At 19.4% G+C, this 18,417-nt stretch overlaps 2 protein-coding genes across 2 annotated transcripts; one reads left to right on the top strand and one right to left on the bottom strand.

Annotated features, from left to right (window-relative positions):
* Nucleotides 1-819: 819 nt before the first annotated feature.
* MKS88_002609 (uncharacterized protein) lies at nucleotides 820-1,794 on the bottom strand (the record flags this gene model as incomplete). The annotated part of the gene is made up of 2 exons (XM_067215631.1): nucleotides 820-1,581; nucleotides 1,708-1,794. The coding sequence occupies 2 exons, from the start codon at nucleotides 1,792-1,794 to the stop codon at nucleotides 820-822; spliced, it is 849 nt and encodes a 282-aa protein (XP_067074039.1).
* Nucleotides 1,795-12,742: 10,948 nt separating this feature from the next.
* Nucleotides 12,743-15,988, top strand: MKS88_002608 (uncharacterized protein; the record flags this gene model as incomplete). Its single annotated transcript, XM_067215630.1, has 5 exons — nucleotides 12,743-12,769; nucleotides 12,906-13,792; nucleotides 13,846-14,029; nucleotides 14,301-14,461; nucleotides 15,736-15,988. 5 exons carry the CDS (start codon nucleotides 12,743-12,745, stop codon nucleotides 15,986-15,988), a joined length of 1,512 nt encoding a protein of 503 aa, XP_067074038.1.
* Between the last annotated feature and the right edge of the window lie 2,429 nt (nucleotides 15,989-18,417).

The raw sequence follows: 18,417 nt of genomic DNA, 5'->3' as shown, positions 1-18,417 counted from the left end.
AGATTATCTAAAATATAATTATTACCATAATAAAACACAATAAAAATAAATTATACACTTTGACCCTTCAATTAATTGAAAATATTTATAATTCACTATTTAGTAAATAATTACAAACATCTAATATTTAATAAATATGTTATTTAATTATATATTTATATTTTTGCCTTTTAAAACGTGAAAAACCAACAAAATGTAATTTATTATTACTTTTAGTAAAAAATATATTACTCACAACGTATAAAACTTTACCGAATAAATGCTAGATTTTTAAGTAAAAAATACATATATCTGTTCAAAAAATTATCTTAACTTGTTTTCATTAAATATTAAACAAATACATGACTTTTTAATTTAAAATCAATGACACAATTTTTTGATTGAATTTACAAAAAATAATCTAAGACTGCAATTATTTAAAAAAACATAAATTACCATTCACTATAATTCGAGTATGAATTAACAAAGAACTAGAAGTATATTTTAGAATTTTGCTATCACGTATTACCTTAACTTACAATGCACATTTTTAATAAGATACTATTTATATACGAAAACACATAAATTAAGACATAATATTTAATTATATTGAATAAATATATTAAAATACATATTTAATAATTTTAAAACTTTTAAATTCTCAAAAAAAGTAACAACATTGATTTTATTGTTCTATATCAAGATAGTTATAAATTAGAGTATTTATAAAGATTAAACAGTTTTTCACGTATTTATTAAACATAGTACTAGAGATCTTATAGATATTACTTTATATTAAAAACTTCATTACACAAAGAAACACATTAAAAATCATACCTTTTATCTTTTTCTGAACTTAATTTTTTCATATTTTTTAACTTTCTTATGGTAGTAAACAACCTTTAATATAAGTGTAACACCGAATAATATAAAAGGTAATAAATATATAAAAATACCAAAAAAACCAGTTACATAAAAGTGAACATACTTAGGAGTATTTCCCACCGTCACTTTTATTGTATCTATAGATTTGAAAAACTCTTTAAAAGGAGACGCTTCCAACAAATTATGTAAATAACTCAAGGATCCAGGTTTAATGATTTTCAATATATAACACAATAAACTTACAAGTCCTAATCCCCAAAATTCTAATAAGAGAGATGTTGATAAAAACAATAAAAATAATAAGGGTAAAGAAAGTCGCAATCCATATTTTTTACGTATAATTTTGTTGTACAACTTGTTACTAATTGTCCTGTTATTTTTAAGGAAATTCTCAAAATCAATTTCTTTGAATATTTTTTTTTCAGAACGAGAATATTTTTTTGTTTCAAATGTGCAAGAATTATTTTTTATAACTTGTTTACTTTTTCGCGTACTTTTTCCTGAATTTCTATTTGATCGTTCGCTTTTTCCTAAGTTCCTCATCTCATTATAACATATATCTTTATTTTCACACATTCCATTATTTGATATCTTTTCTTTTAACCATGCAATATTTGAATCTTTATCCTTCTCATATTTAGCTAGGGATCGATAATTTCGCATATATAATTTTCTATCATACATGTATTTTACGATAAAGTACTTCTTAATCATCTCCTAAAAATATAAATAAATATTAATTATTTAATAAAATTAACAATATCAAGCTAAAACATTACAATTTAAAAATTAAAACACGAAATATATAAATAATACAAATATTTTTAAATAATTTTATCATACAACGTCATGGTGAAAATTATATATCCAACTTAAAATGATAAATGTAGCAATTTTAATAAATAGCAGTGACTTAATTTTTTGTTCCATTTTATAATACTTTAATACATTAGTTTACTCAGGAAAGGGTATAATGAACAATATCATAATATTATTTTAGTAATGAATGATACTCTTATTATTTATTTTATGCAATTTATTCTATTTTGTTCTTTTTCGTAAAACATAATATAAAGCATATGACAACAATTTTATACAACAGTATAAAAAAAAATTCAATTTAAAAATAAACTAAAAAAAATTTTTTTTTAATGTTATTTATAAACAAAAAACGTTAAGTGAAATAATATAAATTGAATTGCTTAATAAATATTAACATGATATATATTATTTATTTAATTGATTATAATTATGAAATAACTTTTTTTTTAATTCTTATCAAAATAAAATAAATATATGTATATATGATATCTTATTATTTCCAAATATGAAATATATAGAGAATATAGAATGTTGAGAATATATATAATTCCTCGTTCCATATTTTATGAGAATAATTACTAATATCATTTAAGTTTTCTAATTATTAGTTCTAACATTATAAAAATTATATTTAGCAAAAACTGTTTATTCCTAAAAAAATTATTATTATTTAAACAGTCTAATAATAGTAATGATATATGTAGAAAGAAATATTTTTTAAATAATTCTTTTTCAATTTATTTGTAGTAATATCGTCAGTTACAACTTAAACATATGCACTTTAGTATAGACTATAATAAATTTAAAAAATTCATAACAACCCCCTTAATCTGCTAAAAGAGTCTAAATTTCGGTGATAATTAGAGATTAATCTTTAATTTGTGTAATATAATTTTTCAAAGATATGTTATTTAATTATATATAATTATTACTATTATAGGGAAACTAATAGTTTGTAAAATTATATACTTAATTTTATGTTTTTAGTTATATAAATATATTTAGAATAAAATATATATAAAAAAAAATAATAATAAATAAATAGAGTACTTTCTGTATGAAATATACTAAAATAAAATGAATATTGTTAGAATAATGTAATCACTCAATTATGTTAAGAATAATAATAAATTTAATTTGTATTTTTTCCATATAATTTATTGTAAATTTTTAAGTTTTTTTTATAGAAAAGAATTAACCCTAACAATTACGTAAGATAAAAAATAAAATAAAAAATGTTCTTTAAAACTTTCATTTCAATATAAGTCCTTATGAATTCTAAAAGTTATAATTATTTATTAATAATATATTGTTTAGAGGAAAATTATATTATTATTTTGTTATATTTTTATACTTGAACCTTATAAAAAATCTAAAAATTTATGAAAAAGTTCTTATATCTAATAAGTTATAAAACATATAATTATCATACTAATTGTTTTATAAAGATAATTTTTTATGTTTACCCTTAAAATAATACGCATTAGCACAAAAAACAAATGGTTGGGATTTTATTAAATATGGAAAAACTTTATATAATAAAATTAAATGTCATAAATACAATATTTTCTTAAAGGGTAATTTAAATTATCACTTACAATAATAAAAATGTAATGAAAAATAATTGTTAAAAATATAAGTTACTGCACTTGCTGCATTATAATGTATTAATTGTGATTTAATATATGGAATTAAAGGATCACAAATTTGCTATAATACAAATGTCTATGAAACATCTACAAATAACTATTACATACAAAGAACATTTTTTAATGTGAATATTGATTACTATCAGTTTTACTTCTTTGTGGTTCAAAAAAAAAAAAAATAGATTACATATACATATTAGGACAGAATAATAAATTATTTCAAAAAAATAATTTATAATACAAAAAATATATAGAAACATATGAGCTCCTAAAAATATCTAATATATAATATTTTATTTTTGTGTATTAATATACATTTACATATTATACATGTTGCATAAAAAAATTTATATGTATATAACAATTATTCTTGTGTATTAATATAATTTCTTTAGGCATAAAGAAAAACTTCCTTAGATACATGCAAATCATTATTTTTAAAAAAATATATTAATTATTACTATGATTTCATTATATATACTTATACAACAACTGTTAAATTTAAGAATCTTACGACTACATAAATAAACTTTAAAATGCATAATAAACAAACTAATGGGTATATAGTTCTTCCTCTCTCTTCGAAATCAAATAATCACCTTAATACTTATAACCCTGATATATATAATCAATTTTCTAATGAAGTCAGAAAAAAAAAAACCAATAAAAAAACTGTTTAAAAGAATATATGCCTGCAAAGTAAATACTAAGCGATATTCATATATTCTGAATATTTTAAACTATCTTTTTAGGTAGTATCAATATATGTTCTGTGTTTATATATAGGACCAAATTTCCTATATATTAATTTTTCAAAAAAAATATAACTAATACTAGAAATGGATAACACATAGCAAATATCCGTCTCCTAAGTTATTTATTTGATTTACTTGTATTACCATTATACGTACAATAACACCTTCAAACAAACTATGATTCAATGCAATCTTTTCAATGTCAAAATTAACATATCCACTTCCCCTTTACATATTTTTAATTCTATATTACTTGTTTATTTTTCATTTTCTTCGAATAATATATTGCTTCTTGTATATAGTGTTCTATTTGCACTGTTCGTATTATCTAAAGATTTATGAAAAATATATGAAAATGAAAATTTTTTTTTCTATTATTTATACTGTGATAAATTTACTTACTCAAAAGTAAAATATTCTTACAAGTATATAAAACAAGAAGAAGCAATATATATGAGGTAAACTCTCTCCTATTTTAATATAGCGCATTTATAATATAAGAACTTATCCAAATTAAAAGGATAAATATAAGTATTTTACCTAAAATAAAATATATATTTTTTCCATTAATTATAGAATTATTAAATTTTAAAATATGTCCAAGCACTAAACAATTATTATATATTCAAGGATATTGACAAAAAAGTAAGGTTATTTGCTTAATTATTTTATTTTATTTTTAACTAATATTAAACTACATAAATAAAATATAATATAATGTACAAATAAGAGAAGATGATTTTAAAAATATTTTTGTTAATATTACCAATGAATTTATTTACAAGAAAAACAAGTTATAAATTAATAATTTATGGTAAAACTAATTTTATTCGTGCATGCTTAAAAAGTATATATGCTAATATTCTAACAGAACAATTCTAAATTTTTGATATAAATACTATTCAGAAAAAACAAAAAATGAAATGCCTTGTTTGGTGCGTACACATTTTATTTTATTAGAATAGAAAGAATATGGTTATTTGAATGTGTACATTAACACATATTAGAAATATAATTATTAAATATTTTTTCTGCATTTTCTAATAACAGATTAGTATATTTTATGTGTTATACCTTTTAAAATACTATTGCATAGTTAAACATAAATTATTGCATAGCATATAATAATATACAATTCACAGAAAAAAAAAAAAATACAAAATATTTTTTATAGCACAAATTATAATATAACATGCATTATATACCTACAATATGATGAACGTTCATATATTAAATAAATAATTATATTCCAAGATTTAATACTCAAGCAAAATTTTGATATTTTAAAAATTTGTATACAATATAACTCTTTTATATATTCATACCATATTATTATTTATGGAATGCTAAAGTTTTATATAATTTAAATAAATGTATTTTATTTTAATACTAAAATAAAATATATTATATTTTAGTATCAAAAAATTTATATATATTTTTTTTTCTTTCTTTTTAAAAAGCATATATTTATAAGTTCCTCAGTAATGATCATTTAAAAAAAAAGTATACAAAAATAAATGCAGCAAAAAAACATCTTTATTAATTATTATAATTAAAAAATAAAAACTTACAATAAAAAAATTATTTTAAATAATATAATTTAGAACACAAAAGAAAATAGATAAAAAGTACTAAAATATAATATATAAAATAACATATAATATTATTTAGGAAAATTATTAATGCTTTATACTACTTTTTGACAACTGTATTGAGAAGGTAATAGTACATGTATTTTCTGTTAATATATAAATAATTAATATTCCAATTTATACATTTGGTGTTAACTCTTATATAACAAAAATAAATTATATATAGATGAAATATATCTATAAGTGTAGAAATATTTATATTTCATATTATTTGTTGAATATAGTGAATATAAATAATTATAAAAATATAACACTCTAAATGTATTATAATAACTATATGACAATAAATTGATGTTAACTTGTGTAAGTAAATTAATTTTCTAAAAAATTATTTATTAGAAAAAAATATGTAAAATCATTAAATTTTTAGTGTGCTGTATAATACACAATATCCTAAAGTATATCACAAAATTAATATAATTATTTTTGTATTTTCAGTTTTTACATTCATATAGTATAGATATTTATATATATATTAATATAAATATATTTAAAAAGATTTTTCTCTCGTGACTTTTAAATTATTAAGTATAGCTATTACTTTTCAGCGTTTGTTAATAATCAAATGAAAAAAAATTAAAGCACTTTTATATTTGTTTAATATACTAAATATATTTCTAATACATTAATATAATTTTAAATTTTACTATATTTATAGCATCAATATAAAATATGAATATACACAATAATCCTTTATAAAATTCAAAGCAACATAAAGAAAACATTGTTTTTATAAATTCCATCTCGTTCAATTATCTATTAAAAAATGTATAAGCAAACTACAATTTTAAATATACATTTCAATCGCTTTTATATTTAAAAATATTTCTTAAATTCTTTTTTGTATATATATTCTTTTAGTTATAATACATTAGATATTCCTAGGTAAAACAGAAGTCACCTTTTATATATTAATTATACTTTTATTATCTATTTCTAATATATATCAAATCTTTCGGATTATAATTTATATATATATTTTCTTAAGTATACACTGTCTTAGCTTTTTATATTATTATTATTTTTTTACTGTATTCTGAAAAATACATATGTACGAATACCCTTTTTAATTTTTCAGAACATATAACTATTTTTATTCAATTTTTATATATATAAAAATTTTTTTTTCCACATATATATTTAAAATAGTTTACTTCTTATACCCAAAGTGTTTGATCTATTTTTAGCATCATTTTTAAATGAATATATTGGAAATAGTAAAGAAAAATAATTGTAAATATAAGGGTAAAAAATGAAATAAAACACAAAAATCATATATTCACTATTAATTATACACTAATTAAATATACATTCCAAATTCTTTTTACATGCTAATTCTTAAAGAATATTCCTAAATATCATATTATTGACTTATAACTGATGTTCCTCAAAAAAATACTGTACTCAACAAAAAATAATATAGATATATGTAAATTGTATTAAAGTTACCGAAAATTACTAAATAAGAAATAATCAAAAAATTAATAATTATTTAAAATTATTTATACCTATAAAACAAGTTATGATTGTACAATATAATGCATATTCTATATATTGTATGTTTAATACATTTTGACAAAATTATGCATTTAATTCATAAGTTATATTAAAACTTCTATATAATAATCATATATTTATAATTACATTTATGTTACTATTTTTATTATTTGTATTTCATATATTAAGCTTGTAAAGCATATAAAAATATAAAATTCAATCGTTTTCCGACTTCATATATAGAACAGAATTTGATATCATAAATACTCTATATTTTTTATAGTTTATAGTGCAATAAAAAAACAATACATTTTTAAATACAGAAAATCGTACTTAATTTTATAAACTTAAAATACAAAATTTTCATATTATTAAATAAGTCAATTAAATTAAAAATTATAGAAGAATCATATTACTTTAAATACTAAAAAACAGTAAAATTGAATATGTTTCTCCTTTATACAAAAACAGAATATACAAGTTAAGCTTGAAACAAAAAAATAAAAATTATTAATTTTTTACATATCTAATTTTTTTTTATTTTTACATATTAAATATATTTAAGAATAAATCTATTTTTGTAATATGCGTAACAATGTTGTGATACATTTGATACGTTTTTTCCTAGTTAGTCCTAATGGTCTAATGTAAAATAATGAGATATTAATTTTTTTCTTTTCTAGAATTACTATAAAATATATTTGGATAATTCTTTAATATTTTTTCCTCTGTACTTGTTGAATATTATGTATATGTTTTTAATTTTTTAAGAGTCTATTACTAAACCATTTTCCAAGAAAATTAAACTAATATACACATTAACAACAAAATATATATATATTTAATCTATTTAACAATTATAAATTTTTATTAAAAATAACATACATATATTTATACATTTAATTTATAAATATAAACAGATGTTATTCTTAGTAGAAAAGAAAAATATAAGAAAATTACAAGCATTGAATTACCAACTGAAACAACAATGTAAGAAGGATCCATCACTATTTTTTTTGTATTAACGTTCTTATTATAATTAATTTAAAATTTTTTACTTCTTATAACAGCATTCTTAATGAGTGCAGCTTCAAACATTATTTCTTTGCTTTCAGTAGGTCTTTAATTTATTCGTACCATTTTTTATAAGACATTATATGGTTAATGCATTTTATTACATTTAAAATAATTTGAATATTTTTCTTTACAAACAAAATTTTATCTCTTAAAACCAGTACGTTATTCCCATATGCAATTTCGATATAAATTGTTAATATAAGTAAAGTACTTGAAATTTACATTACAATTATTATTCTTACTATTTTTATTAGTATATTTAATTATATGATCATAATTTTTAAAAGGGTGATGCAAATATTTCTGTTCATTCTATCCTTTAGTACTACTGATATTAGTGTAAAAGTAGTGTGATGCATCTTATAAATGTTTTAAATTTATATCATTTACTTCCGTAAAAAATTTTCTAGTATCATTTTAATTAGCAGTATTTTTCCTATTAATACCAAATGTTTCATTATGATATCGAAGGAGAACTACTAGGAATAAGAGCAACGTTCTGAGAATTTACCTCTTTATTTGCTCTAGATAATTTTTTTAAGTTCGTTCAAACTTTTTTACAAAAATTCTTCATATTTTTGTTTATTATATATAACTTAATACATTTATCATTAATATTACATATGTTTTGCTGTCACTATTAATTTCATTACATTTTTTATATGATAACACCCGTATTAATATACCTTCATATAAATTAAAAAAAAATGTATTGCATAAACATATAAATGCTTTAGATTATTCAAAAATTTTATTCATTTTAATTTATTAGAAATATAATACATAAATCATAGATCATTTATAATTTTTACAATATAAAATAAAAATGTACTTCTTTCTCTACTAAATTGTCTATTATACTTAAATATATGATAAATATACAAAAAATAAACTTTGTTACAAAATTATATATATATGTAATTTATAATGGAATTTAATCTGTTGAAATGTTAAGTGTTTTCCTATGCTAATTATAAGTTGAAAATAAATATCTAATAATATGAATAGCTTATTAAATGTTCTTTAACACATAACTGCAGTATTACTAGCATTATCGCACAAAATAAGTATTTTAAATAATGATAGAAATAAAATGAAAATTAAAAGTGTAACTTCCTTATAAAATGAAGTCTTATAAAACACTTTATTTCCCTTTACAATACTAATTTATTTTAAGCATTTTATAAAACACTATTAATAATTCATAATATACGTAACGTATTTATATTATATAATCATAATAATCTGCATTTTGTATTAAAATATTTAAATAATAAGTCTATTTAATTATTTAAAACAAATGGATACAAATATATATCTTTCACACAAAATATAATGAATATATTTACTAGAAATAAAAACTTTCCAAGTTCAAACATATAGAATATTAACCGTTCTAATTACTTACATTTGAATTTTATAAAAATATATATATACATTTTTTCATTTTTAAGTTAATTTTCATTAGAATATAAAATAAAACATAAACACTATTATAAATTGATAAATATAGTATGATATAAAAATCATCTATCTGTTTATATATAAAGATATTTATTAATACAAAAAATTATTAATTATAGTGTTATTATTTAAGAAGTAGTCTATATTTTATTATTGTAGAAATGTTTTCTCTATTTATACTAATTCTAACATATCTCTAAATTTGAAATATTATTTTATTATGTAATACAATAGTCTCCATTTAACATATGAACATTGAAATATTAATATTATTATATATGTGTATACTCAGAATAAATGCGTACTATGAATTATTAGACATAAAGCAATATTTCAAATTAAGCCAAAAAATTTTCCTTTAAAAAGTTAAAATTAATAATAATGAAATATTTTCCCTATATTTTTTACATCGTAAAAATATGTAGTGAATTATATTTAAAACATGTTGTAATAATTCATGCAAAACATATATTACGTTTTAAAAAAAATTTATAACAATTATTGTTTTTATCATTGATTAAATAATAATAATGATAAATTATTTTATTATGTTTTTTAATTATGTATTTTTACATATTTTTTTTATTTCTGTTACAATTTATATTAATGTTAATAAATAATACTATATTATTTAAAACAAAGCCAAATCATTTTTTTAAAATAATATTATTTTTTTTAAGCTATGTTTCAGCTGAAAAAATACCAAATCATAGTTTACAGTAAATATTAAATATATGATAAGATTATTTTTTTAACCTTTTAATTGTTTCCCCATAAGAATCAATAATTAAATATATTTTTATGAAGGGTTCAGAGTTAAATTCATTATAAGTGTTATTATCTTCATTTTCTCATTCGATGATATATTATAAAAAAAAATTTATATATATCCATTAACAAGCTAAATTTATAAGCATATAATATACAGAAAAATTGATCATATTTAGTTGAATGACCAATATATTACACAAATTATAAAAAGTATTAAATACATTATAACATTTTAATACTGGTTATAATTAATATCAGTTAATGTTATTTTTCAACGATACTAAAATATTCATTCAGATTTCATATAAAAAACATAAATAAAATGTGATTTTTACTAAAATCAATAAAAGAACTGTTTAACGTATATATATAATAAATAAAAGAACTAAAATATAATAGTAGCACAACTGTGACTGTATTATTAATTAAATGTTTTATAAAAATCCTATCAATAATATTATTTAAATAAATAATTCTCGAAAATGCATAAATAATTGTGTTAATAGAATATACCTTATAAAAAAAATAACATAAATAAAATTATAGCAAAATATTCTTAAAAAATTATGCATAATATGAGTAATGTTAACTTTGATACATATTATATAGTAATTACAGTTTATTTTACTTATATCACAATATTTAACTAGAAATCATTAATTTGAAAACTTTCATAATATTTTAGTAAATTAGAAGTTATAATAAAATTAACAGAATAATATCGTATTTTTAAGGAAAAAGAAACATGTTATATAAATAAAAAAAAAAAAAAAAAATGAGATAAAATTAAATATACATTATTGTGTTAGTTATTTTGAAAAATTAAATAAAGTCATTATATAATACACAAAACACGTAGAAAAGAGAAATTCATTCAGTTTCCCCATGTATGTATTCTATCTTATACCATGTTTTTACTGCAAAAAGTGTTAAGATATTATGGGACTATACGGAACATACCCTATTTTAATGCACTCAAAATAAATATTTTCTATTGCGAAAAATTATCTACAAAAAAATCAAAAAAAAAAATTTATTATAATTGTATTATATTTTTGGAACAATACACTTTTAAGTAGTAGAAGATGTATAAATGAGCTAATATAATATTGTTGTGAATTTAACAATACCATAACAATACTTTTCACAATTATTTTATACCTTGAAAACAATAAAAACAATACTTGGTATATTTTAATTTTTTAATTCATATTATCAGTTCGTTTTAATAATATTATAAAATAATATTTTTATTATGTTAAAAATATAAAAGTGTTTAATCTTATTTTTTTTAATAGTATTTTTTACCTCATAGTTAAATGAAATTTTTTTATTTTTTATGCTCATATTTTTAACACTTTAGATATATAAAAATTTATATGTTATTTAAGGGTAAACTTAATTCAAATAAAAAAAGAATAAAAAGGAAAAAATAAAATGATATTTTATATAATGTATAGAAATTAAAGGAACAATTTTCTTATAATAAATCCTATATAATTCTTTAATTAGCACAATTGCATTTGTTAAAACTTATGTTGGAATAATAATTTTTTTATATAATTTAAAACCATTCATTTTTTAGGATTCATATATATATTCTTATATTTTACTTTGGTCACATTTATATAAAAAAAAATTTATGTAGTTATTCAGGCAATTTTGATGAAAAAAAAATGTATAATACAACAATATCCACAAGAGTGTCTATAGAATAATTAAAGTAGTAGTAACAGTAAAATCCATATAATTATTTATACTGAAGAAATTGTTATTATGAGGAAAATTGTATATAAACAACATATTTAAAGGACAAAATGGATAAATGTATATATTAAAATAATAAAATAATTTTGTAATATCTAACATATTAATAGAATAAATAAAATATTTATATATAATATATTCACTGTTAATATTTTAGTTTTTACATTAGAATTATAAACTCATTAAACATTTTATTTGTTTGAAAATTAAAAATAAATATTTCATTCGAACTGACCGATGTTATGGAATAATTATTTTAAAACATAATCATCAAATATATCTTGCTATCAATTATTTATTTAGTTTGGAAAATTCATGAAGAAAGATACATAACATATCATTAATTTTTATACCTTTATTTTTTACATACAGCTAAATAAATACTTACTGTGTTATTTTTTTATTTCACTTTTTTTAAACTAATATGTCTTCTACTAGTGATAACTCATGGGTACATATCAATTTTTATATAAAAACATTATTAACATTTTATAAGTACAATATGCTACTGAAACACATTTGGAAACATTTCTATAAAAAAAAATTATAAATATTTATCTAATTCATTATATCCTTTTAATTTTCAGGAAAAACTTTTAGTAGGATCACCATCATATCATATATATAAACAATTCGATAATGAGGTTAACGAAGCAAAGTACGATCGTTATTGTAGCCCATTCAAGAATTCAGGAAATGGCGCTGACCTAGAGTATTTAAAACTTTGCAAAAAAATGTCAAGAAATACAGATATTTTATCCAAATATCATAATAAAAATGAATTTACTACTCTCTGTTCACATTATAGATATTGGACATATTATAATATAAAGAGAGTTTTAGGAGAAAAAACAGGTAATGATAAAGCCAAGCCTATAATTCATAAATTTATGCAAACTCAAAATAATATAAATGAGATATATAATGCTTATTATTGTAAATATGACTTTGAAAATGATATTTTGGAAAGATTAAATATTATGAATGAGGAGAAATATTTATATGATTATTTTCAAAATTACGACAATATTAAAACGTCTGATGCATGTAATGCTGTTAAATCCGAAGAATATGAAAAATATCTTAATCATATTATTGAACTATATAACAAGCATAAAACTCAGAAGGAATGCTGCATAGGTTCCTTTTGGCCAGAATGTGAAGATTATTTTAAATGTAATGACGAATTTGATCCTAAAAAATTGTTGTCTACATTAAATTCTAACATAAGTAAAAAGTGCGATAACTTAACAAACACTCAGACAACTTTAACATCAGGTGTTACATCACATTCTGGCAGTTCCAAAGCAGATTTTAGAAGTTCAATTTATCTTGTTAGTTGTACAGATATTCCAAAAGATAGACCTAGTGTTGACACACTCGTAGGGAGTAGAATTAGATGTCATGTTCTTCCATCATCTACTGCGTCTCTTAATAATTCTACTTCATCATTTACTCACCCCCGCCTGATAATGTTCCTTTTACTATTGGTGGACATATGGAAACCCCTGTATCTACCGAATTAAGACGTGATAACCAAGTTTCAAGCGGAAGCTCAAGATCACGAAATCATTTATCCAATTCAGATGCATCAAATGTAATTAAATATAAGAGTGGTGAAAATCATACATCGTGTGAAGATCCACTATTAGTAAGACATAAATCAGGAACCTGCGTAGAACCAGATGTACGTAAAACTAATACTATTGGAGTAAAATTGAACGTGTTCGCTCCAGGAAAAACAATTAAAATCAGACTAAATCCTAATTCTTATATGTTCAAAAACAAGTTTTTTCGCGGTGGAATCGCATTTACTCTGATAGTGGGAATAATATTCACTATTTTCCTTTTTTATAAAGTAAACGAATGTTTTTCAATAAAATCAAAAAATATATTAATTTACTATTTTTAATTTCCATAAAATTTCATAATTATAAAATAAATATATTCTTCATGTTTTGTATTGTTCACTTTTATAATAGTTTACTCCTTTCGGAAGATTTTTTCATAAAAAAGTATCAAGGAAAAAAAGAACTGACGATTATTATGATGATCCGTATACGCGGCAGTTTATTATCCGAGCTCCAAAATATGGAAGAAGAAGAACAGGGAATAGGGGATTGCAATTCTCTTATTATTCTAGGTGAAATATTGTTTAATGACTTCAAATAAAATGAAAAATTGTTTAAAAAAAGCATATTGAAAAGTTGACACAAGTAGGTGATACTCGCACTTACACTTATAGAAAAAATTGAAAAAAATAAAATATATTCAAATAATACATAAAATAAATCTACTAATCATACAATGAGTAAATGAGGAATTTTCCAACCATAGTAATTATATATAAGTATAACTCTGTAGTAGGATATCTAAACAAAAAAAAAATTAAATACAGAAAATTTGCATATAACATGATACACATAAAAATGTACGATAATACATATAGTTAACAAAGATATAGTAAATATTGCCTCACATATAATAATTAAAAAAGAAATTATATAACACATGTTAAACAAAGTAATATATATATATTAGTAAAATTTGAAAATCTAAAATCTATTTTTACATATAAACGCAAATGCAAAATTTATTATGCTATATTTAACTATATAAAAAGCTCATTTTAAAAGAAAAGTAAAATATTAAAAAGCAACTGCTTACATAAATATCAAGAAAATTTAATAATCAATAAAGACTAAAATTTGTCTAATCTAAGGAAAAACAAAGATATCTTTGTTAAATTTACATGGACATATTTTATTACAGAAAATAACTATTTTTAGGAATTATGTTAGTATTTTTAAATTTCTTTTTATACTTAATTTTTTATTTAAAGTTAATAAATAAAATTCATTAATTTATTTTATTATTTTTTTTATATAATAATTTAAATATATTTTATAAGTCTTTTTCTATAGTTCTGTGTTATTTTTATACGTTTTATTTTAGAGCGTATGCTTTTTTAATATAATACATTTTATTCAAAAATATATATTATAAAGTAAATCTATATATTATTAAAGATGAAAGCAATATTTCTTTTTGTATCAGTTTCTTCTGTTATATTTAAATTATATTCCGCCACTGAAAATGGCAATGATTACTTTAGGGGGGTAGAATAAAATATTTTAAATAAATAAATTTAGGTTTTAGTTAATTATATTTAAAAACTTTATTACTAAAAGAAATATGCTTTTTTTTTAATATATTATTTAGATATTTACTGCAAAAACAAAGCCTCCACTTTGTAAATCTTATAATGGTTCTGAATATATACCAAAATTCTATTTAAGACAAAAGATATGTGGATTTAGAAAATTAGTATAAAATAAAAATGATAAACGGAAATTATGGTTAAAGAAACAGAAAAAAGAAATGATAAAATATTTTAAACAGGGAAAGGATTCTTAGTTTAGAAACAGAAAGCAGAAATTTAATAATTTTTTTGTACAACTTCGAGGAAAAATGGTTATATGATGTTATTGGTATTAAAGAAGATTTTCAATCAAATCTTTATGATGTATTCTCTAAATGCATTGACAATGAATGGATGGAATGGCTTAAACCACATATATTAGATTATATACCATCAAATTTTGAAAGGATGTTCAATGAAAATATGTCCTTCTACAATAAAATTGCGATATCTATATTAATGAATTGAAATGAAGAGAAGAAATATAAATGGGATTCATTTCTGTATAGGTTATATGAATTTAGTTGCTGGACACGCTGGTTTAAAAAATTATTATTTGGAGATCCAGATATTTATGTAAAAGTTCCAGCGTATCGACAATAGTACGAAAAAATAAGAAATGAAGAGTATTCTTTAAACATTTTAATTAAGCATATTAATAAAAAAAAATATGTAAATTCTGCAATCGCATGAACACAGTGCTCTACACAAACTATGGAATCCTATAATAATATGTTAACATTCTTTTATATAAATTGTATAGAAAATAAACAGTGGAATGTATGGCTTAAAGAAAATAAATTGAAGTAGACTAGTGAATAAAAATAATAAATATTACAGTAAAATGAATAGAGATAAATGACAAATTTTTCATCTATTTAATTCCCAAGGTATATATTTCATCATATATAAATGGAGACTAGAAGACTGAAAAAATATGTATAGTAATAAACATATAAAATAGAGATAAATAAGTTAATATTTTTCCTTATATAGCCATGTGAAATGAATATATTATATTTTTCTTAAAAAAGGAAGATGGCTGTTAGAAAAAAAAAAAAAAAAAATACAATAGAAGTGAAGTTGGATAACTGAAAAGAAGAATTGAATAGTGTTTACATTTGAAAATTTACATTAACTAAAAACATAGAGTAGTTATATATTTGTGACTGTAATTTTCCATTCACATATAAAAAATAACAATTTTCTTTTAAATTTATATGCATTTATTGCTTTTTTTTTCAAATATTGTTTATTCTTATATCTTGTTTTATGATATAGAATGTTTTCAATATATAAATAATATTATATTTTAAAAAAGTGCTTTAGCTTTTTTCATACAATGTATAAAAATAATTTCTTACACTAAATCATATATACGATTATGCATTTTTATTAGAAATATGTTTCCTAGTTAATGCTGCAATTATTACAATATATCATAATGTAACTTCTATTAGTAGGATGTCTAATATGATTAGGAATTTTTCTTTAGATTTAAATTTATTAGTTAGAATATAAACAATTCATTCCTTAATTCAAATTACAAAATAAGTATAAAATTACTCATTAGAATAAATTGTTTTAACTCTTCAATATTACAAAATAAATGAGTACAATGTATACATTTTTGCATCATGTAACATGAGTGCATTTGTTTAATTTGTAACAATATAGATATAAAATTACCCTTATTTTATTGGATTAAGATATATTACATATATACTAGTTAAAGAAGCATTAATTTTTCATTTTTAATCATAATGTTTAACATTACCCCCATTAGATAATCTGATGCAAGTATATATGTATGTATTTTTTGTACTATTCTATTTGATATAAAATGAACGGATAACACTCTATATGCGTAATCGTTAATATAATGGATTTAAATTACGAAATATTTTCTAATTCTTTTTTATATTTATTTTATTTTTTATTTTTTTGGAAGATGGTTTTTAAATATGTTTCTTTTTTTTTTCCTTATACAATTGTACTCCATATATTATCTAAAATTTTATTGTTTCTACTTTTTTTTTGTATCTTCTAAATATTACTTTAAAAATTTTTTTCACTCTATCACCTCTTTACATACAAATATATATCCTTTTTTTTTGTTTAATTTTTAATAATAAAAAATAAAAGCCACTAATTTTTCCTTTTTTTGGCATCATCCAACATATATTGTAACTCAATATTCAATATTAACGAAAAGTGAAAAATAATATAATTTAATATATATAGAAATATGTTAGTAGACAAAACATATATATTTTTGACTTCATTTATATTCATATCAAATATTAGTAATATAATAGGTGCGATAGATAGTGTTCCATCTGAATGACCCACAATGATAACTTTTATATATTCATATTACAACAAAAGCTGTTAACTTAAAAATTATTCATAGAAAAGCGAAACAATGGAAATAATAGTAGATAATTTACAAATATCCTGTCTGCTTCAATATTTCGAGAGTACAAAAAGAAGTAAAAATGCATAAACTCCTTTATTTAATTAATAGAAGTATTCCTTTGTTAAGAAAAGGAAAAATAATAAAAAATGGGATTTATAGCTAAATGAATAAGAAGCTTTAAATTAGAAAAAACATAGAGGTAAATCAAACAAGTGTTATATCTAAGAATAAATATTAAAACATTTATAAAATCTTCCTCTATATAATCACTACAATTAGTACGTTTCGTGGTTTCATTATTTGTATTTTATTCTTACGATTATTCTCTTAAGTTTCAGATATTACATTATAATAACGCATGGAATAGATACAATGAAATGGAACCCTGAAAAATGTGTTAATCATTTATATTTTTCATTTAATATAAATCATAAATGTTCAATACATTAACATAAATTAGTATTATTTTAAAAGATTT

The sequence above is a fragment of the Plasmodium brasilianum genome, chromosome 8, assembly GCF_023973825.1.
Source record: "Plasmodium brasilianum strain Bolivian I chromosome 8, whole genome shotgun sequence".
Taxonomy (NCBI): domain Eukaryota; phylum Apicomplexa; class Aconoidasida; order Haemosporida; family Plasmodiidae; genus Plasmodium; species Plasmodium brasilianum.
This window is presented reverse-complemented; position numbering and strand designations above follow the sequence as displayed.